This window comes from Aethalodelphis obliquidens, unplaced genomic scaffold, assembly GCF_003676395.1.
Source record: "Aethalodelphis obliquidens isolate GAN/ISIS:26980383/991018 unplaced genomic scaffold, ASM367639v1 scaffold12, whole genome shotgun sequence".
Taxonomy (NCBI): Eukaryota; Metazoa; Chordata; class Mammalia; order Artiodactyla; family Delphinidae; genus Aethalodelphis; species Aethalodelphis obliquidens.
In genome coordinates this window covers 41,374,326-41,397,248 of record NW_020837956.1, presented here as the reverse complement: position 1 = coordinate 41,397,248, position 22,923 = coordinate 41,374,326, and the positions used below count along the sequence as shown (strand labels likewise).

The 22,923-nt window shown below is 55.2% G+C and overlaps 1 protein-coding gene across 3 annotated transcripts in view; it reads left to right on the top strand.

Annotated features, from left to right (window-relative positions):
• The window catches only part of TRAPPC12 (trafficking protein particle complex subunit 12), a 59,658-nt gene extending 40,396 nt beyond the window's left edge, over nt 1–19,262 (top strand). For 2 of the 3 annotated variants that reach the window (XM_027113868.1, XM_027113869.1), the window contains 6 exons: nt 3,076–3,148; nt 5,198–5,271; nt 8,720–8,818; nt 13,387–13,487; nt 16,564–16,651; nt 16,799–19,262. In XM_027113868.1, the coding sequence (XP_026969669.1) occupies nt 3,076–3,148; nt 5,198–5,271; nt 8,720–8,818; nt 13,387–13,487; nt 16,564–16,651; nt 16,799–17,041 (678 nt within the window). In that variant the 3' untranslated portion in view covers nt 17,042–19,262. Of the gene's footprint in view, nt 1–3,075; nt 3,149–5,197; nt 5,272–8,372; nt 8,819–13,386; nt 13,488–16,563; nt 16,652–16,798 lie in introns of those variants that run through there. The other variant, XR_003434219.1, reaches the window with a different exon arrangement.
• The last annotated feature ends 3,661 nt before the right edge of the window (nt 19,263–22,923 follow it).

Here is a 22,923-nt window from a genome sequence, read left to right as displayed (position 1 = left end):
TGGGTTAGATGACCAGCGACCTGGCACAGTGCGTGGTCCACGGGAGTGTTTAATATTCCTGCAGTGGCTTGGAGCAACTCCGAGAAGCCTCTTTTCACTTTGAAAAGTCTTTTTTCCAAAAGGTCCCTTAGGAGACTGGTAGGGCTGAGAAGGTCCCAGAACTTTCCAGAGAAATCTAAGCCCCTCTAGGGAGACCTGCTCTCACCTCAGTCTGAACACCGCAGGTCATTAGTGAGTCCTTGGGTCCTTGAGTTAGGGCCGGCCCCCAGGGGTCCAGAGATTGGACGCTTCGTGCATAAACCCGGTCGCTAGACCTTCCCCACCCACAGCCCGTGACAGGCTGACAAAGGACAGGACCAGGGCTCCTTCCCTGAGAGCTTTCCCACACACCGAGGTCCCCAGACCACCCATACTGGTGCTGCCTGGAGCCCATCAGAAGGGCCGGGTTTGGGCTGCGCCCTGCATAGGACTCAGAACCTGGAGTTTAAAATACCGGAGTCCAGGGTCATGCGTATGCACAGGGCCCACGAACCCAAAAATGCTTGTAAGTGATCTTCCAAACCCAGGGTAACTGCAGAGGAGTCAGGGCGTGGGTTTGGTCCCTTTAAATATGAGTAGGTGACACATTGCCTGTTTGAGATCAAGTGGTCCTTTATCTATCTATCTATCTATCTATCTATCTATTTATGGCTGCATTGGGTCTTCGTTGCTGCGCGCGGGCGTTCACCAGTTGCAGCGAGCGGGGGCTACTCTTCGTTGCGGGGTGTGGGCTTCTCGTTGCGGTGGCCTCTCTTATTGTGGAGCACAGGCTGTAGGTACACAGGCTTCAGTAGTTGCGGCACTTGGGCTCAGTAGCTGCGGCTCGTGGGCTCTAGAGCGCAGGCTCAGTAGTTGTGGCGCACGGGCTTAGTTGCTCTGCAGCATGTGGGATCTTCCTGGACCAGGGCTCGAACCCATGTCCCCTGCATTGGCAGGTGGATTCTTATCCACTGCGCCACCAGGGAAGCCCTGAGATCAAGTGGTCTTGGTTACATGTGGAGTCAGGCAGCTGGGATATTCGTGCGAGGCGTATAGTTTTCTCCTTGGACAAAACAACCGAGCCCGGGCCTTCTGAGTCCTTTGTCCTCCCTCCGCTGCTGTCCAGAGTGTTGACGGCATCTGCATTGTTGGAGTGACACTGCCCGTCGCAGAACCAATCCAGGACAGCCCAGGACCCACAGGTGGGGCGGGGGTGTCGATGCAGCCTCTCAGCTCTGGTCACACCCACCTGCTGAAAGAACAGCGGGTCCAGAACCGTCTCCCAGGCCCACATTTCCTCCTGGCTGCTCCCTATTCATGTCCAAGCAGCATCTTCACACACTCAAAACCACTGTCATTTCAGTATTGTAGTTACTTTCGGAAGTACGTGGCTTGCCCGGAGCCCAGCTGCTGCCAACCCGCCACCCCACGCTCGCGTTTCCGGAGCATCTTCCAGAATGGGTGCCGTGGGTGCGGCCCGTCTTGGTCGTTCTGGGAAGCAGACCCAGAACTGCTCACGGGCGTCCGACCTGCACCTGGACAGGAGGGACAGGAGGGGCATGCGGCCACGTTTGCCATCCGAGTAGCTCAGGCTTTGGGTGGGAGCCTTTCTACACTTTACGGAAACGACCTTCGGTAGATCAGCGTGCTGTTACTGTGACTGTGTGAAGTCATACGGGTGGGAACTCTCTCCCCCAGACACTGTTCTCCTGCGATTCAGCTCAGGCTGGAGGTAACTGTGGCCCCCCAGGTGGGTTGCCCAGATGTGTGGAGATGCCCTGCAGGGGGCCAGGACCACTCCCCGACCCCGCCCTCCTGGAGTCTGTGCTTCCGATGATTCTCTCATGCTCTTTTGTTGTGGTTGGTTTTGCTGTCAGGCCTGCCCCTCCCCCCACGTCCCATCCGTCAGCCCGTGAGTCGGGGCCAGGCCTCGGGCCCTCTGCACTGTGCGTGGCCCCCGGGGCTGGGAAGAGCCAGGCCTCCCGCGTTTCTTCTTCAGAACCTCTTAGTCCTTCTCTTTGTTCCTGTCCCTCCTCAATGGTACCTTTGAGACCTTCTTTCCTGGTCAGTGTCTGTTTTTATGATTATTTATCAGAAGACCGATTGGCTGAAAAGTGTCATTTGACCTCGTTTGGACCAACTAGCTCATCTCTGAGGTTACAGTTTTGAAGCCCGGGTGTGTCCTGAGTGGTCACGGTAGGACAGGCCTTCGTGTTCACAGCGAACTGTCGTCCACCTTTCGTGAAGCGCTGACCCTTGGCGGCAGAGGAGGCCCAGCTGGCCCGTCTCTGTGTGGATGGGACGAGGCCAGTGAAAGCCCGGAGCAGCTGCTTCGCTGGTCGTGAGCTTCGCCTCTTGAGGGTGGGCCGTTTGGGGCAGTGCTGCCTTGCAGGGTGGCCCACTCCACAAGGGGGTGTCTCCCCAAAGCACGTGGCCTGAAGTCGGCCGTCAGGGAAGCATGAGACCCCGTTTCCACTTAGCGCGTCTTTCTTTTCCTTCCCTGCAAACAGCCTTTACTATTAACACGTTTTTCTCCTCACCCTGCCCTCCAAAAGAACATAGGCTCTGCTCAGATCACCGTGGTAGCAACTTCTTTCCTTTCAGGGAAACCAAATCACAGAGGAAGCAACTCAGGGTTATTAGCCAAACAGTAAAAACTATGTAAAGTGACAGATGCTCAGAATTTATCTGATACATTTAAAAAGGCTGCACATCTCAGGTGCCCTCGAGGAGCGAGCCTGATGTTTTCACAGAAGTTAATAATCGTCCTCTTGTGTAACATTCCTGATGCTTTCCTGACAGAGAATATCTGCCCCTCGTCTGGGATCTCTGATGCTTTACGAGCGTCATAAACCCAAACCCCCCACCAGTCAGAGAGCAGCTCCCTGTTTGCCGTCATCTCCGTGCCTTGTGAGCAGCGAAGCTTAAAACGTGTCCCTGCGAAACGCTCCTTGACAAATGGGTTTCCATACAGAGAAATCTGCTTCTCCTGGAGTATATTGTGACAACGTCTAGAAGCAAATTCATTTCTGTTGTTCTTCCTTCCATTTCCCGCAGATCCTGACGAACTTGGAGCAGGGCCTGGCCGAGGATGGCGGCATGAACAGCATGGCCCCGGAGAACAGACAAGGTCAGTGCCGGACTCGCCTTCCTTAGACAGTCAGCCGGCATCGTCAGAGGGCTCGGCCCCAGAGGTTGCTCTGTCTCATTCTTTTCCTTCTCACTCCGTAATGCACTCATCCTCTCATGCATTCATCTCCTCGGTCCTTTCTTAGACCAAGCCAGGCACCGTGGTTGGTGCTGGCATAAGGCACGAACCCCGCTCTCGGGGAGCCCCGTCAGGCCGAGACCCGCCTACAGCAAATAACCCCAGAAATCGACGTGAGCGTCCACAGCAAGGTGGGTGCCTGGCCCGCCCACCCGTGGGGAGCCTGAGGCCTGGGCGGAGCTGGAGAGGAAAGGAAGACGGGGCCCTGCGTGTGGAGCCTCGGGGGCCAGGCCGTGGAAATGGGTCGTTATGTGAGTGCTGGGCGGGCAGGGGCCGAACTGCGTTTTGAAAAGATTATCCTGGCTGAGATTTCTTGAGAACGTTAGAGAGAAGAACTTCTAATCATGCTTCAAACCCCAGCTCAGATGGGACCTCCCTAAGAGGCTGGCACCTCTGCACATGAGCCTGTGGGCTTATGTGGTCTCCAGGGGCTCGGTGGTCCCCCGCTCTGCGCCTGACTTGGAGCGGCTGTCGGTGACCACGGGCGAGCATGGATGATGTGGGCAAGGGGTGGGCTTCCTCTGAAGCCACGCTGTGAGGAGACGGATGTGCCAGAAGCAGGAGAGGTGGCCTGAGAGGAGAACCCCCCGGGGCAGAGACCTGTGCCCATGCCTTGGGCACGGCGGGGCCCCGGGCGCCGTGCACCCCAGACGCGCTTGTGACTGTGGGAAAGGGGGAAGCATCCCAGGCAGGAGATGTCCATCCTCGAGGACCAACAGCTCTGGCTGCGTTTGTGCTTTAAACACAGATCCCTTTCTTTGAGAAATCCCAGGAGACCAGGTCTGTAGGTGCGATATTCGTGCGTCCTTCTCAGTGATTTAAGTGCCGGTAGATAACAGGGGTCTGACGTGGGCATCTCCGTGCCCTGGGACATCCCGCCCTCAGCATCTTTCCCACTCTGGCCATGTCATCCCACGGGGGGTCTGTGTTTTGGCGGCAGAGAGCAGGTAGTTGTTGGAGCTCAGGAAGCAGTGCCCGGAAACCTGACACTCACAGCAGATCAACAGATTTATAGGCAAAGAGGGGAAGAAAGCACTAGGAAGTCCTCAAAGATAGTCAAATTCAGTTCACTGAGAATCCACATTTTACATTGGTTAAGGAAAGATATTCAGAATTTTTCTTTTCACAAAAATGATGTCATAAGGGGAATGTAAGCAGCTAATGTATATTTAATTGCTGAAAGGCAAAGTGAGTTACGTTCTTAATTCTGACAATTAAGTTTTGTGTCCTTTTCTCAAGCACTCCAGGAATAAGCGTCATTTCTAGTAGACTGTTATCCCAAAATTGACCCTTGGTCCCGGCAGCGGGAGGAAGGTCAGCTTAAGGCAAGCTCGCCCAGTGGTCACCATTCACATGTGTCTGGGACGTGCTTCTCCCTGGGCCTGAGCTGGATGGCAGATTCAACATCTGACCAAGCACCGGCCTCTCCAGCCTCCCCGCCCCACATCCGCTCCACTCCCCCTGCCCTCAGAGCCTGCTGAGGCAGATGGGTTAGGAATTGTTGCTTCCACTTAAAAGGTCACAACACCTAGGCCTTGGGCAGGCAGGCCGCTGTTACCAGGGCGCAGCTGCTGACACCGGGGTGTGACCGTCCACCAGCCCTGCATCCGGGAGGCCTTCAGCCCATCCAGGTCACACCAGGAGTGGCCCCGCTGCAGGGCGAGGGCTGTCGTCTTGGCCGGCTTTTCCCATCTTTTGGACGTGCCGACCTGGGGACATGGCCCTGGTCGGCTCATGGGATCTGTCCTCCCCGAGGCTGAGCAGGTCGCCAAGGGCACAGCCCAAGGTGCGGGCTGAGCAGCACAGGGAGCGGTGGCCTAGCCGGGTGACGGGGGCGGGGCGTCCATCTGTCTGGGTCGGGCCGGCGGCAGGACCCGCTCCCCATGCACTCACCGTACTCCGCTCTTGCAGCCTCCGTGCAGCTGTGGCGGTCCCGCCTGGGACGGGTGACGTGCTCCATGGCCAATTGTCTGCTGCTCATGAAGGTATGATGTTCTCAGGGCGGGGGGGGGGGGGGAACCGCTGGGACCTCGAGGTGGTGTGCATGCGGGGGCGGTTATCGAGCAGAGAGGCCAGTGAGACACTCGGGATAAACGTCCTTTAATTTCTACTGAAAGAAATGTCAATAGAATGTAGAATTTACACTGCCAAGTTTAATTGTTCAAACAGGGGTCGAGATGATTTAATTGAAATCCTCCTCATGCTCTCAATTCTCTCTCCCTCCTGTTTTTCTCTGGATTCAGTCCCAGAGTTGGCCTCTGTTCCCCCCATTAGAGGAGGTGGTTTCCCTCGTCCTGGTCCTGACCTGACTTGCGCTCAATGGCCATGGCATCTGGGGACAGGCTTCCCCGGGAGACCTGCTCCTGAGCCCCGCCCCCCCACACACACACTGCCAGCCCCCGGGGAGGCGGCTGGGGGACGAGGAAGCTGAACCGAGGGCGTGCTCCTTTGTTCCTCCATCCGTGCCTCCCTGGCAGGGCCCAGCGGCAGGGGCTGGAGGCTGCTGCCCGAATCAGTGAGCCGCAGACACCCAGAGCAGCTCCGTTAACATCTTGTGGGCCATTAAGAGGCCAGATCGTGGCCCTCCCACAGGCCAGCCCAGGGTCACTCCTGAGCTTGGTTTTAGCAGAGCAGAGCAGGCAAATGGCCGAGGGGAGAAGCGGGCTCCGGGAGCTGGTGTCTAACCCTGACAGGGCAGCCCCGCGAGGGGACCGCGTCCCGGGCCAGCTGTGGGTCCCGTGCAGAAGGCCACGCTGGGTGTGCACTCGGCTCCTGCTCCAGGGCCCTGCCTTCCGTGCGTCGCTGTGACCCTGGGGTGCAGACTGCCTCGCGTGCCCCTCCCACCCCCAAGCCCCGGGGACCTCCCCTGAAACGAAGGCCCAGAAGGGATGCACTTGCAGCCCCCCTTGGACAGCGCCTTGGGGTTAAGGCGCTCTGGTTCTCACAGCTCCTCCCTTCCTGCCACCGTGACCCCTGACACGGCGCCCCGTCCCTCCCGCGGGTGGAGGGAGCCGCCCAGGGCCACCGCCGCCTTCCTTCCGCGGAGCTCGCCGGCTCACGCGCAGAAACAAAGGACACATCGTAAGGTCACGGGCAGATCGGTGTCTCCTTGGTCACGGGCTGGGACACCTCAGGAGGGTCTCCTGTTCCACTGGTGGCTTCCTGTGTGCATTTTTAAGGCACATTAATAGAAAATTGTGGGATAAGAACACCCTTTGTCTACTGCTGGAGTGATGATACCACCAGGCGCCAGACTAAGTCTTGTACCTACGTTGTCGGGACTCAGTACAGAACAGATCACTGTGCTTCAAAAATACTTTTACCACAAGTGCAGTTTAATTTGAGATTTTAGATTATGCTTTCATTTCCACGAGTTAAAAAAAGGAATGAAAAATTTTGCGGCTGAGGCGCCAGCACGCGTGCGCATCCTGTCGCCACCTAGTGAGCGAGCCCGGAATTACAGCAGTGTCGGCCTCACCGGCGCGTCCCGTCCCTTCCGTTCGCGTATGGGCGACGCTGGGTTACTTCAGCAGCCGCTTCTTGTTCTGAATAACATTTCTGCTACGGCGACGTGAACGCTGATTCACCTTTTTAACGATGAGCAGTCTGTCCACACGCTTCAGCCCGAACGTGTGCCTGAAACACTGTCGCAGCCTGGGCACCCCAGCCCATCTGGGAGACTCAGGGCGCCGCGCCGCCCGCCTCCGTGCCCCGCCACACGGTGCAGCTGCTGAAAGAAGAGGGGGAAGACGGAGCTAGAGCAGTCGGTCCCTGCGAGCGGGCCGCGCCCGCCTGACCGCGGCCTGGACGGCGCTCGCCCTCGAGAGCGCCCTTCAGCCGGGGCCGCATTTCCTCGTTTCCTCCGGTAAATAAACGATTTTGTTAAATGGTCGTCCGCTGACAAGCTCTGGGCCGCGCTCCGGTCTGGTTTACTGGAGGCCGGGCTCCTTGGAACCGCCAGGGCCCGGGCCCGAGTCTGCAGCCACCCGGGGCTGCCGCCCGGGCCCGGCGCCTCGTCTGAAAGCCTCCGCACGGGGTCCCCACGGTTGTGTCCGCCCAGCCGTGCTCTCCCAGGAGCGCCGCTCCGGCGGGACAGCGGCCGCATGCCTCTCCGTAGCAGGCCGGAGCGCCGAGACGTGGAGGTGTCAGGCGGCGACGCCGGCCACAGAGCCACCCGGAGACGCGGGCCGGGATCGGGGCGTGTGCACTGGCCTGACCCGGTGACACTTGGGCGCCGCCGGACACGAACGGCGAGGTGGCCTTTCTTTCGCCCCAAACGTGAAGTGAGGCGTAGACGTTCAGCACAGTGGGTGATTCTCAGATGCTCCGAGGTGCCCCCGTCTCCCCGCAGAAGTCCAGGGCTCAGCAGCGCCGGACCCCAAGCCGGGCCTCAGCGTCCCTCGGGCCCCAGGCACCGGGGGTCACTGCCACCCCGAGAGCGGGCTCTCGGCACACTCTCACCCGCGCGCTCCTGCTGGGCAGGGCGCGGGCAGCGGTGACAGGAGCCGAGGGGGACAGGCAGGTGCTGCCGGCTCGCCGCCTGCACCAGCAAGTCCAGTTCGTCGTGAAGAGCTGCTCTCGAAGCTGCCAGAGTCTTTCCATTTTTTTTTTCCCTGCTAAACTGGAACGTTTCTTGTCGTCTGTCTGTCTTCATAACATCCCAGTTAGCGAACTAGTAACGCCTGTCCCAGTTTTCATGACATTGAAAACGTAGACGACGAAAGGAAGAAAAGTACCTTGTGGGGTTTTACGAAGACTCAGTGAGGAGAACACTGCCGCGCGGCCTGCTGTTTGCTGACCCGGGAGACGCAGGGAGCTGTTCACACGAGCCCGGGACAGTGCCCACCAGCAGGCGGGACGGCGACCCTGCCGTCTGAGCTCGGGGCTGTTGGGGATTTGTCCTTGTGCCCCTGGCAATACGGCCAGGTGCCCCGGATGGCCTCCTCCCGCCAGAGCCAGCGAGCTCTCCCGGCCCAGCTGTTTTACGGGGCTTATGTTTGTCTGCATTTAAGAACTTTACCTCGAGTTTTAGTAAAGAAAATGTTTAAGAGACGCTATTAATAAATTCAGTTTCTGTGTCTGGCAGATGGAGGCAAGACAAAATTCACCAATTAAGGATTTTGTCAGAAAAGAAAGAGTGAGTCCAGGTGAAATACTAGTTGCTACTCAGAAGCTGGAAGAAGAAAGCCCCTCTGCCCTCAGTGCACAACCAGAGCCCCTCGGGGAGAGGAAGGCTCTCAGGACCGTGGTTACACACAGAACTCAGAGCCTGGTTTGCTGGGCCATCTGCCGCCCTCACGGCGGTGCCACGTCCCACCTGCCCACGCATTCGTGTTCCCGCTTCACGTGCGAGTCTGCAGGTACCTGCGCTCCTGTAACGTGTAAAACAGCGTGCTCCTCCTAACTCTGGGATGCTCTCTGGGTCCCTCGCAGGATTACGTGCTGGCCGTGGACGCGTACCGCTCGGTCGTCCAGTACTACCCACACCAGGAGCCCCAGCTGCTGAGCTGCATTGGCCGGATCTTCCTCCAGGTGAGCCGCGCGGCTGGCAGGGTGGGCCGGGGGTCGCCTTAGCGTGGATGCTGTAGATTGCAGAAAGAGAACAGGAAGTACATCAAGTCAGACTTCTGTGGCTGTAGAAGGGGCAGTTTTCTTGGTCCTGGCTTGACTGTGCTCCGGGCTTTGACGTGATTAGGAAGCCAATTGCTAGACGTGCATTTTCGTAGATTTTCATCTGGGAAGCGCTGAGATGGATTCCTTGAGAAATTGCCCTGTTGCAGGTAGAAGTGTGTTGACAAAACCGTCAGTAATCTTATTTTAAGTGGCTGCTAACGTAGCCAAAGCGCGCTTGAATCCACGTGCGTGGACAAAGGAGGTCCCGCTTGGAACCACGGTCCCGACAGTGCGGGAAGCCGGGACGTACCCGCTTTGCCAGGGATGGCGCTGAAGCCGGGACGCATTTGGTGCCGGGGTGCCGGGCGCCCGTCCTCGCTCCTGTCCTCCCCACGACGGCAGGCCCACACTCGCAGGCCGAGCGCGGGTGCCTCAGCCCCGCACCCTCAGTCTCAAAGGGTGTCGACCGTAGCACCCGCAGCCTGGGCGGGAGCCTGATGGGGCCGTCCGTGGTGGTCAAAGACAGGGGGATGGATGTGGGGAGGCGCTGGCCCTGAGCAGGTGCCCTGCTGGGCCATCCTCCTCCGCCGTGTGACCGGCCCACTTTACAGAGGAGCAGACTGAGGCTTCCCGGGGCTCAAGTGACCTGCCTGGGGTCCCAGAGGTCAGGCCCACAGGAGGAATTTGAACAAGGTCACCCAGAGCCCAGGTTCTCTTCACTGATGTTGGTCCTGTCCTCCTGCACCTCCTGGCCACTGCGCACACGAATGCGTGCACACACACACCCCACCTCCACCCCGTCCTCCACGCCATGCACAGACGCAAGCGCACGCACACACACAAGCGCACACACGCCGCTCCCCCAGGGGGGCATCCAGAGACAACCCAACAGTGAAGGCCGCCTGTGTGTCGTCCAAGTCCCTCCCAGGATGCCCGGGGTCCCTGCCCCAGTCTCTGAAGCTTGACCTTCACTGAGTAACTCATGGATGTTGAAGAACGCGTGTTCTAGCATCTGAAAGACCCGGGTTTCTGTTTGTCCTTGGTGCTTACCTAGCCTTGACCCTGGGCTGGCCACCCTCCTGAACTGCATCCTCTCCTCTGTGCACCAGGTACGCTCGTGGCTGCCTCTTGGGGTCCTTGTGCCGATGAAACGAGGCAGCCGTGTAAAGAATGCCGTGCCCGGGATCTCGTGGTGCCCGGTTATTGTCCTGATTCTCGTACTAAAAGAATGCTCTGTATCTGCTCTAATTTCTCACTACTTAGGACGATCTCAGAAACTTCATTTCTGTCTTAATTTGCATAATTTGAGAAATGTCTGCTGGAGGTCCATCTAGGAACCCTGAAATATGAAAGCACCGTCTTTCTGTGACAGTCATGGACCTGACGGCCCAGGGGAGGGACCCTGACGGTCAGACTGGGGCTTGGTCGGTGCTTCCGTGGAGACGTTTCTGGCCACAGAAGTATTCACATTTGCGCCTCCAATACATTGGGCTCCCCGGGGAAGTGTCCCCAGATCTCTGCAGTTATCGTTATAAGTGAAATTGGTCTGGGTTTGTGCGTGCGTATGCGTGTGTGTGTGTGTGTGTGTGTGAGCGTGCCCTTCTCAAAGCATTTGGTAGCTGTGTTCTGTCTTCATAAACATAGCTGCTTGCTTGCTTTCTCTGTCCTCTGGGATATTTTGGACACTCTGGAATTACATGTTCCTGGGAGATTTGAATAACTGACCTCAAAGAGGCCTCAGCCACCCTCCTAGGATTTGTTGGGTAACTTAATACTGTTACTAATGGCTTTAGTGTTCCACACGTGAGGTTTTTTCTCTCTGTTTCTGGCATCAATTTTGGCAATTTAGAGTGCCAAGAAGATCACCTGTTTGGTCTGTGTATTCACATATGTTTTCGCTTAGAGTTCTGTAAAATATAGTCTTCTTTCATAATTACTTCAATTTCACTTTAACTATAGTTATTTCTCCTTTTACATTTATAATTGTTTACTCATGCTTTCTTTCCCTTGATTAGTTCATCCACTTATTATCTGTTGTTTTCTTCAAATAACTAGTTTGGGTTTGTTTATTTGCTTACTAGATACTTTGCAATATTTTTAATTGCCTTTTTATATTGTTTAATTTTTTACGCTGCCTCTAAGTCTTAGAAAATCAGTAGGATTTTAAATCCTAATTACGTTTTAATAATTATGAAGATGTGGACTTCCCTGGTGGCACGGTGGTTAAGAATCCGCCTGCCAGTGCAGGGGACACGGGTTCGAGCCCTGGTCCGGGAAGATCCCACACACCGCGGAGCAACTAAGCCTGTGTGCCACAAGTACTGAGCCTGTGCTCTAAGGCCCGCGAGCCACAACTACCAGAGCCCGCGTGCCTAGAGCCCGTGCTCCGCAACGAGAAGCCACTGCAGTGAGAAGCCTGCGCACCGCAACGAAGAGTAGCCCCCGCTTGCCTCAACTAGAGAAAGCCCGTGCACAGCAACGAAGACCCAATGCAGCCAAAAATAAATTAATTCTTTAAAAAAAAAAAAAAAGAAATACAAGGATGTGAACTTACCTTCTAATGACCAGAAAAATCAGGTGGCAAAGAAAATTCTAAGATTCCTTCGTTACCTCCCAGTAGAAAATAGTTTCAGCGCAAGTCCTGTACCAGCTCCTTGAGGCCGTGCGGTGCAGAGGGCCAGCACGTGGTCTGGGAGTTGGACAGTCCCATTCTGTTATGTTAGCTTTGTGACCTGAGGAAACCGCCCAGCCTTTCTGAGCCTCATCTTTTTAATCCGGAGAGTGAAGAAAGGAGTGGGACCAACAGCACAGCTTGTTAGAAGTTGTGAGCGGTGGGAAGCACTTAGCACAGCACCCAGCAGACATTTAGGGCTTGGTGCACCTTTGTTATCAGCTGGTGAGCGTCAGTATCTCCATCAGTATGCCCCTGGGCCCTGGAGGATGCAGGGTAAGTGAGCGCACTGCGGGGGACGCAGATGTTCAGGCCTCTGTGGGGGACCGCGGGTGCTCCCACCGTGTGCGTGAGGGCGGGGCCAGTAGACGTGCGGATGGTGCCACTTTGTTTCCTCCTCCTGGCAGGGTGTTTTTCGGGGCAGCATTGACAACAGAGAGGGGCCGGAGACCGTGAGGGTAGCTTGATGGGCGCTGGCTGAGGACTCGAGATCCCCGGGTCGGCGACGAAGGGCGCTCATTACTCACAGCAGCAGCAGTGCAGCCAGTGTCTTTGTGTCACCAAACACCAGGCCCTGGTTTCCCAGGGTACCGTGAAGGGGCCGGGTGCTGCCTGCAGGGGTCTCACTGTGGAGAGTAACCCAGACCCTTGGTGCTGGGTGGTGGGCACGCCTGCCCTCGGCTGCAGGGAGGTAGTACGCGGGCTTCCCTGGAAGGAAGGGGAAGGGAACAAGCGCTCCCGGCAGGTGGCTGGAGGACCCCGGGAATCGGGATGGGGGTGAGTGTGCAGAAGAGGGCGCTGACACTGCAGCTGCGATGCTGTCCCCTCGGCAGATGCAGAGACACCTCGTGGTGTGTTGTAACGAGATGCCCTGGAGTCAGCTGCTCCAGAGCTGCTCCTTTAGGCCTGGAACACAGAGGCCTTTGTTCTTCCTTCACCCTGGTCGTAAGGTCTTTGTTGTCACAGGGTTTTCATTTTTCCTGTATTTTGCAGTCTAAGCCTTAGATCACTGATCTCCTTCCTCGTGCAGAAGGAGACCCGATTCCCTCTTAACCCCCCGCCCCCCAGGCTGTGGTCCGCAGCGATGGCAGGACGGGGGAGGGGGTTTAGCCATCAGGACCCCCAGTGGCTCTGGCTTCATTTTAGAGGGAGCTGAGGTCTCCGTAACCGTTCGCTAAGAGCGCGGCCATTTGTTCGCACGATAGAATTCTGTATTATTGGGTCAGAATAGGACTGAAATTTGTTAGTTTGATGATCTCTGTCATTTTACTGGTCACAAATAACCCCCCAATAATTGACTGGGAGACTGTAATATTATACCAAAAGGTAAATGTTGTACTTTTTTAGTCATTTTTTTTTTTTTCTTTTTTCTTAACGATAATATCAAGTTTAATTTGCCAAATATACCAGTTGGGCTTGTGGAGCATGTTTTGCCTGGGGCCGCATGGCAGAGGTTTCTTGAAATGATCCACGGGCAGGTTTAAGAACGGGCCCGGGGCCTGGCCAGAGTCGGGAGGTATTTTTAGTTTTCATAATGCTATGCCAGGATTCCTTTTGAAGGGTACAAATTAAAAACTGTAAGAGACTTGTTAACATGCAGGTGTATTAACCACTCACTTGCTGACGTAGAGATAGATGTTGACGTTCTGCTGTATCCTAAATGGCTCTTACTTTTTTTTGGTAACAAAAAGTGATCATCAGTAAGTGGTTATACCAGAGTTTTACCCTGCCTGACACATAACATGAGGAAGCTGTGTATGTGGGTTTAGATTTAACATTTGTCAGCTGAACTGACTACATAATTTTGTCAAAGCAGATTGGAGACATAAAGACAGCTGAAAAGTACTTTCAAGACGTAGAGAAAGTAACACAGAAACTGGATGGACTGCAGGGTAAAATAATGGTTTTAATGAACAGGTATGTATTTTTCCTTTATTTTTCCTTCCAGTTTTACTGAGATATAATTAACTTACAGCCGGTGTAAGTGTAAGGTGTGCAGCATGGTGATCTATCTGATTTCCATACTGACATCATGGAGTGAGGACCACAGTAAGTTCACTGAACATCCATCATCTCACATGTAACGTACGGCCGTGTTAACTATGTTCATCGTGTTGCACACTGCATCCCTAGTACTTATTTATAACTGGAAGTTTGTACCTTTTGACCACCTTCATCTAATCCCCCCTCCCCCTTCCCCTCCACGGGCAACCACAAATCTGATCTTTTTCTGTTTGTTTGAAGTATAATTGCCTTGCAACACTGTGTTAGTTTCTGTTATACAACACAGGGACTTGATATTTCTATAGCTTTCACACTATCACCACCATTAGTCTAATTATGACGTGTCTCCACACACAGTCCTCACATTATCACTGACTGCATTCCTCACACTGCGCATTTCAGACCCGTGACATGTTTATTTTGCACCTGAAGTTTGTCCCTCTATATCCCCCTCCCTTAATCACCTGTTTCTGTCCTCCCCTCACCCACCCCACTTCTGGCAACCACCTGTTTGTTCTCTGTGTCTGTAACTCTGTTTCTGTTCTGTGTTTGTTCGTTTTTAGATTCCACATATAAGTGAAATCGTACAGTATTTGTTTTTCTCTGACTTATTTCACTTAGCATAATGCCCTCTAGGTCCATCCATGTTGTCACAAATGGTAAGATTTCATTCTTTTTTATGACCAAGTAATATTCCATGCACTGCACGCACACCCCTTTATCCATTCATCTGTTGATGGACACTTAGATTGCTTTCTGTATCTTGGCAATTGTAAATAATGCTGCAGTGAACGTAGGGGTGCATGTATTTTTTTCTAATTAGTGTTTTTATTTTCTTTGGATAAATACCCAGGAGTGGAATTGCTGGCTCATATGGCAGCTCTATTTCTAGTTTTTTGAGGACCCTCCATACTGTTCTCCACAGCGGCTGCACCAGTTTACATTCCCACCAACAGGGCACAAGGGTCCCCTTTCTCCACAGCCTCACCACCACTTGTTACTTGTTGTCGTTTTGATAACAGCCATTCTGTCAGGTGTGAGGTGATATCTTATTGTGGTTTTCATTTGCATTTCCCCGATGATTAGTGACATTGCGCATCTTTCCATGTGTCTGGCCATCTGTATGTCTTCCTTGGAAAATTGTGTATTCAGGTCCTCTGCCCATTTTTTAATCAGGTATTTTTGATGTTGAGTTGTTTGAGTTCTTTGTTAACCCCTGTTTGATATATACCAGTTGCAAATATCTTCTCCCATTCGGCTGGCTGCCCTTTCATTCTGTTGCGTTTCCTTCACTGTGCAGCAGCTTCTTGGTGCGATGCAGTCCTGGCTGTTTGTTTGCTTTTGTTTCTCTTGCTTGAGGAGACAGATCCAACAAACTATTGCTAAGACTGATGTCAAAGAATACTGCCTGTATCTTCCTCTAGACGTTGTATGGTTTCAGGTCTTACATTTAAGTTTTAAATTCATTTTGAATTTACTTTGGTGTGAGTTAGGAGTCTCGTCTGATTCTCTTGCATGTAGCTGTCCTGTTTATCCAACACCATTTATTGAAGAGTCTTTTCCTCATTGTATATTCTTGCCTCCTTTGTCACAGATTAATCGACCATGTAAGTAGGGGTTTATTCAGGTCTTCTGCCCAGTTTGTAATCTTTTTTTTATGTTGAATTGAATGAGCTGTTTATTTTTTTAGTATTTATTTATTTATTTATTTGGCTGCATTGGGTCTTGGTTGTTGTGGCATACGGGCTCTTCGTTGCAGCAAGTGGGCTCTTCGTTGCAGTGCACAGGCTCTCTAGTTGAGGCATCCCGTGGCATGTGGGATCTTAGTTCCCCAACCAGGGATCGAACCCGCATCCCCTGCATTGGAAGGCGGATTCTTAACCACTGGACCACCAGGGAAGTCCCTGAATGAGCTGTTTATATATGTTGGATATTAACTCCTTATAGGTCATATCACTTGCAAATATTTTCTCCCACTCAGTAGGCTGCCTTTTCATTTTATCGATGGTTTCCTTTGCTATACAAAAGCTTTTAGGTTTAATTAGGTCCCATTTCTTTATTTTTGCTTTTATTTCCTTTGCTTTAGGAGACGGATCCAAAAAAAATATTGCTACTATTTATGTCACAGAGTGTACTGCCTACGATTTCCTCTAGGAGTTTTTTGGTTTCTGGTCTTATATTTAGGTTTTTAATCCATTTTGAGTTTACTTATTTTTTTGTATGGCATGAAGGGATGTTGTAATTGCATTCTTTTTTTTTGGGGGGGGGGCGCCTGGGGCCATGCCACAGGGCACAGGGCTTGCAGGATCTTAGTTCCCTGATCAGGGGTCGAACCTGGGCCCCAGCAGTGAAAGAGCCGAGTCCTAACCACTGGACTGCCAGGGAATTCCCTCTAATTTCATTCTTTTACATGAGGCTGTCCAGTCTTCCCAACACCACTTGCTGAAGAGACTTTTCTCTGCTGTATATTCTTGCCTCCTTTGTCATAGATTAGTCGACCATAGGTGTGTGGGTTTGCCTCTGGGCTTTCTTTCCTGTTCCATTGATCTATGTCAGTTTTTGTGCCAGTACCATACTGTTTTGATCATTGTAGATTTGTAGTATAGTCGGAAGTCAGAAAGCGTGATTCCTCCAGCTCCAGTTTTCTTTCTCAAGATAGTTTTGGCTATTCGGGGTCTTTTGTGTTTCCCTACAAATTTAAAATTCTTTTGTCCCAGTTCTGTGAAAAATGCCATCGGTATTTTGATAGGGATTGAATTAAACTAACAGACGTCAGACCCAGTGCAGTTTGCTCCCCAGAATGCCCTGTCCCCTGCCACATCTGGAAAGCACTGACACCACCTGGCTCGGGTGACACCTGAGGGGCCAATGCTGCCTGGTCCTCCCTGTGGGGTTCCAGTTCTGGGAGCTGCCCCGTCAGTGCTGCTGCCACGCACCTGCCCGCATCCTGACTTTCCTGGTTAATCCTCTGTGCGTTGCTTATTTCCAGAGCGTTCCTTCACCTCGGTCAGAATAACTTTGCAGAAGCCCACCGATGCTTCACAGAGATTCTAAGGATTGACCCAGCAAATGCGGTGGTAAGACACCCGAGCAGAGGCGGCTCCCCCCCACCCCGTGCCCCCCGCCCCTCCCAACAAGTCTGCCGGCATCAGGCACTCTCATGGGGGCCAGGGAGGTCCTCGGGCCCTGTGAGGCCGCATTCAGTCCCGCGTGTCCCCCTCCAGGCCAACAACAACGCGGCCGTGTGCCTGCTCTACCTGGGCCGACTCAAGGACTCGCTGCGGCAGCTGGAGGCCATGACCCAGCAGGACCCGCGGCACTGCCTGCACGAGAGCGCACTCTTCAACCTGACCACCATGTACGAGCTGGAGTCGTCCCGGAGTCTGCAGAAGAAGCAGGCTCTGCTCGAGGCCGTGGCCAGCAAGGAGGGGGACTGCTTCAACACACAGTGCCTCAAGCTGGCCTAGTTCCCACCTGACGCCCGAGCCGACAAACCCCGCCCTGGCATCTGCGAGCCGGCCTTCTCCATCCAGCCGAGGCCCAGGCCGCTCCGGCCGTTTGCACACGCAGGGTGAACATAACCCGAGGGAGGGGGTCCAGGGCGCCTCGGCCCCTCCTGTGCATTCCTGGAAGCTGACCTGCTTCGTGTGCTAAGCTGAGCCACGTAACACAAACCGTTCTCGCTCCGAGCCTGAATGTTCTAGAGGATTCACAGGTAGATAGATAAGGGGGAAGAGAGACCATTCGTCCCCGCCAGCGTCCCAAAGCGAACCGCGTCCACTCAGCTCCTTTCCCAGCCCGTGCAGCTCACCTCGGGCGGCCTGGTGAAGGGTGAACGAACCCGTCCTTCCTCCTCCTGCATTTGCACATCAGAGGGAGCGGGGGCGGGGACGCCTGGGGGTGGGTTCCGGAGAACTCGGGGCCCTACTGCACAGAACGAGGGCGGGCCTCACAGCGCGGACACTGTCCTCTCAGGTCTGAGGGTCAGGGCGTCTGCGGTCCTGTTTACACGGTCACTCCTGCTTTCAAAGTCTCTGAAGTACCTGAGTGCTTCTTCACTAAAGAACTCTGGCCAGGGTCCTTTAAATATCCAGCTATTCTAATACACTTTAAAATGGAATTCACTTTAAAGACTCTGAGATAAACATCTATTGCGTAGAGCAGAGCGAAGCTGTATTTCTGGTCATTTTTGTAATAGAAAGTAAAAATACAAGTGCAGCGCCTACTGGGCAGATGGTCCCAATGCAATTGTTGAAGTACAGCTTCATTACACATTAAAATAGGAGAAAAAGATGAGACCACCAAGAGGACTGTGGGATGCCAAGGAGGTTCTAAAATCGTCTCTTTTCAAGAAGAAAAATCAGAACTCCCTATGTTTCAAAAGCCCCAAAATACGCCATTTTAGTTTCTTCACCTTGAGGGTTTTCCTTCAAGTCTGGCGGCGGGTGCAGGGGGCAGAGGTGCTGGTTTACAAGGCTCGGCCTCCACCTTGAACCTGCGCGGGGCGGGAGGCATCCGCTCGGATCCCCTCGGATTCCGGAACCGTCCTTCCCGGGTCCGCCGTGTACAGAGCGGGTAACACTGCACAGGCTCCCGGGGGCGGAGGCCAAGCCAGTCAGAAACCGGACTCCAGGTTCCCCAGTAAATCAGTATTTGCATCCTGGACGCACCCTCCCCGACCCCCATTCCCTCCGGGGGCGTCGAGACAGGCAGGGAGAGCACTAAACCCCTGCCGTCTGGGGCTCGCTGAGGCTCCGCACGTTTGCAGATCCTCAGAGGCAGCGAGGGAAGCGTGCCCCGGGTGTCTGTAAGGTCTGGGGTAACAGCTGTACCTTATCTAGTTCGCACTCCGTTTTCCCTCCGCCCATCACAGACTCCTGGGAAGCGCCCAGAAAGCTCTTCCCGCACAGGCTCCCCAAAACTCACAGTTTGAAGCCCTCACCCCAGCGTGACCGTCTGTGGAGACGGGCCTTCGAGGAGGTGACGCAGGTGAGGTGAAGTCACAGGGTGGGGAGGAGAGGCCACGTGCGGACTCGGCCATAGAGCGAGGCCTGGGAGTGGCCAGCCCTGTGGCACCTGGAGCTCTGACGTCCAGGCCCCAGAGCCGCTATTGGTGGCATCTGTCACAGCAGCTGAGCTGGCAAGACACCCACTCCCCTTCCTGCGCTCCCTGCGCCAATGCTGTGGGCAGCCCGCGGGGGAGCAGGGCCCCTGCCACCGCTAGCCTCCGCCCTTCCATGACCTGTGTCCTGGACGGCGCGGGGCGGCCTGTCCGCTGTGGCACCCTCGGGCCTGGGACGGCCCTGCAGCCGGTGAGCCCAGGAGTGACTGAGCCAGCACGAGCCAGTCTGAGCCAGTCCAAGACGGGGCCAGCCCCCCCAACCCCCAGCCAAATGCTCACCAGGCGGGAGACCTGACAGCCATGAACCTCGTGGGGATGCACACCCAGACCTGGCTTGTAGGAGCAGAAAGAGATGAGCTTTTCTGGAAAAGAAGTTTGCAACCGAGTCAAAATTTTACAGTAGGGGAGTGGTTTCACTAATTGCCCCATATTCCTAAGACGCGTTTATGCAAGACCATGTTTAAAAAGTTAATGACATGGAAAAGTACTCAAAAGAAATGTATATTTACATAATACGTGCATATGTTAACGGAAGGGACTGAAAAGTAATACTAGATGTTAAATCAGTCACAGCAAAAGGATGAGCACAATGGCATTTTTATTTGCCCTTCTGTGACTCTGAACCTCACATTTTTCCACATTGTGTGTGTGTGTGTGTTGTTTTTATAACCAGAGGGGAAAAAAATCATCAAAATTGGTAAATGTTTTGCCTTTAAAAAATAAAAAGTGATTTAAAAATTATAGTGATAGTGTGACATGCTCTATAATTGAACAGTATATACAGCAATTAAAAGGAATGGTCTGGACATGTATTCACATGGACATATCCCAAACCTGCTCAAATAATCAAGATTAGGATTGTATATACAATGAAATGCCATTTATTTTTAAAATACAAACATTGTTTGTAGGTACACGTCTGCAGAACTGGAGAAAAACAGGTGCAGGAACCACGTGGCTCAGTGAGTGTCCCAGGGGAGCGAGGAAGGGGCTGGGGGATGGTCCTGGGAGACTCACCAGTGTCTGCAGAGCGCCAGGCCTTTTTTTAGAATGGTGGTTTTTTAATGTCATCCTTTATGCTTTCTCTCGATTTCTGGAAATACAAAGTAATTGACACCTGGTTGCAGATGGTTCCCACTGCTGCCACGGAAGGCCAGCCGGTCCCTGCGGGTCGGGTGTCACGACACAGGGACACTCAGACAACCTCGTCATCCTGGGGCCTCAGCGGCCCACGAGGAACAGCGCTAGTGCCCTGGGAGGGGCGAGGCCTGGCCTGGCAGTGGGAGCCGCAGTGCAGGGCTTTCCAGGCTCCACAACCCTCAGGGCCCGGGGAGGAGAGAGCACACAGGAGCGAGGGGAGCAGAGTGAGGAGGGTCGCTTCACCAACAGCCTTGGCGGGAGCGCTGATGCTGCTGGACCGCAGGCGCCCGAGACCCACGGCCCACAAGGGTGTGCGGCACCCTTCGCGATCGCGGAAAGCAAAGCCAAACCAAAAACCGGGACACAGCGTTAAGTGTCCCCCCGTCCACGATACAAATACTTCAATCCATACCGTATACTCGAGCCGCAGAGAAAACGTCAGTCATTCCTTCCACGTGCTGACGCTAACAAGATGTGCCGTTCAGGAAAGCAGTGCTGGGGCCACACCCAAGGTCTACAGTGCATTTTCCAGGGGCGTGGCTGGGGCCCATCGCGGGAAGGGGGCTTCACACGCTGCCTCGGAATTGTTCGGGTTAGCGACGCGTGTGTTCATGTTCTGTGACACTCACCTGCATGTGCACATGCACACACACGCACACACAGGACAGGCCGTGCAGGACGATTCCCTCAAATAGACCTGTGGAGCCCGGGACGGCCCCTCCGTCCCCGTGAGGCTCGCCCAGGGCCGGAGCGGCCACTCGCCCTGGACCCCACGCAGCGCACGCTGCCAGCTGCGCGTGAGGACCAGGCCCGGCCGGCACGGAGCTGGGCTGCGGCCCCGAGACCCTGGCCGCCACCTGGGGGAGAGGGCCGCTCATTCAGCGAGGTCCGCTGGGCCGCCAGCGCTGTGATCCGGTGCAGCTTCCACGGCCTTGGGTCCCCTCGCCTGGTGCTCACGGCCAACCCCAGGCACTCCCAACAGCGGGGCATCTGGCGGGTGCCAGGCAAGGTGGGAGAAGGCACGGGAGAGACTCGCTCCAGCCAGGAAGACGACGGAACAGCCCACGGAGGACGCCCCCTCGAGACGGCGCCGATGTGGCCAGCAGACAACACAGGCGCCCAGGGTGACTGCGATGCCAGGTGGCCACGTGCGGCCAGACAGCAGGGTGGACTCCGGCCATCAGTCAGGAGCCTTCAACTAAGGATCCCTCCGGGAGGACGTGACCTGGGTGCACCCATGCGGGGGGCGGAGGGGGGGCCGGGGACCAGCGGAGCCGGGGGACAGCGACGGGGGCACCGACAGACACGTTCCTGGGGCAGGACCAGCAGGGCCGGCGGCGACAGGGAAAGGGTTTTGGTTTCAGAGACAGGCGCCGTCCACCAGGACGACAACCTGGGACACGTGCGAGCAGTGCGGACGGTGCCCAGGGCTCCATCCTGGCCCACGGGTGTGCCGGGTCCTCCCCACACCCAGCACTGGGGAGACGCCGGCCTGGGGCCAGCCCTTGCTCACCGCCTGCCCGACTGTGGGTGGAAAGCTGAACCCTCCCAGCCCCAGGGTCTCATCTGAAAGACTGGGTTAGTTTCCCGAAGCTGCCGCAGCAAATCACCACGGACAGGGCAGCTGGACACCACCCGTGTCCCCCACCTCACGTGCAGGCCAGCGGTGCGCACCCCAGGTGTCTGTGAGCCCGGCTCCTCTGGGGGCTCCGGCTGCAGCCCCCTCCTCGGTCCTCAGGAGTCCTCACTCGTCTGCCTCCGTGGCTGCTCTTCTTGTAAGGGCCCCAGGCCTCAGTTCAGGGCCTGCCCTCACCCAGGAGGACCTCACCGAGAGCCCTGTCCAATCACATCTGCAAAGGCCCTATTTCCAAATAAAGTCACGCTCTGAGCTCCCAGCTGACGTGAATTTTTGGTGGTTAGTATCCAGCCCACGACCCCTGCTGGTAGCACTCTCGGGAGGATTAAAGCGGATTTGTTAGATACCCGGGAACAAACCACCTGCCGTGCTTCTGGGTCCGCGCGGGCAGCCCCTCTGCCTTACACCCTCTACAGCCCCCAGGGAGTGTGGCTCTGCCAGCGTGTCCTTGTGTGCCCCCTCCGTGCCCCGCAGGGGCCATCGATAACGTCGGGGCACCCCACATCCTGCCTCACCAGACAGCCATCAGGGTTAATTTAACGATGGGGCGGGCCCGAAAACATGGGTGCAAAAGCAAATCGCATTGATTTCATTGTATCCTTTGCTCGGCTCCTGTATCACTCAGATGAGATCCCCTTCGGGTTTTAGAACTGGGGATTTCTTGGAAGAGTTTGTGCAAAACAAACACAAGCATCTTAAACCTGGAAAATAAAAGGCATTAAAATACAATAACAAGACGAAGACAAAGGAGGGGGTCTGAGCGGAGGGCTGCTTTCCTTGGAAAATCAGACCTCATTCCACAACAGGTCGCTGTGCACACAGGCCCAGGGTGCTGAGCTGCAGGACGAGCCAGCCCCAGACCCACCGACCTGGGTGCCCTCCTCCCATCAGGACCCTGGCCGCTACCGCATTTCAGAGGGTGCTTCGAAAAATAACGACTTCCTAAGGCAGAGACGTGAGAACACCTGGGAACTCAGAGAAGCAGCACCTGCTCCCTGGGAAGCTGCCGGGAAGCTGCCGAAGGTTCTCCCAAAGCAGCAGGGCGCGGCTATGCCAACAAGCGGCCCCAGCCCCCCAGGCTCCTCCCCTGCCTCCAGAAGGGCCCCTCCCGCCCCAGGGCCCCCAAGCACACGGGGAGGATGCACGCTGGGAGCTTGCAGCACCCTTGTCCGGGGCTGGGGTGCGCGCGCGCCCCCGCTCACACATCTTTGGAGGCAGATTTCCCATCTTCGTCAGCAGGATTAGGGCTGTGCGATTCAGTCCCGGTGCTGAGCTGCCTGGCGGCCTCGGCAGCCAGGGGAGCCCCCTCGGTCAGCGGAGGGCTCTCCACCGCTCCTGGATGCCGGAGGCCGGTGTTCTGCGCCAACACGAGGAGCCTGACTTCATTTTCCAAGGGAAAGCTCTTCAGCTTCCGCTGTCAGTGTGCCATGGACCGGGCGGCCGCAGTGGGG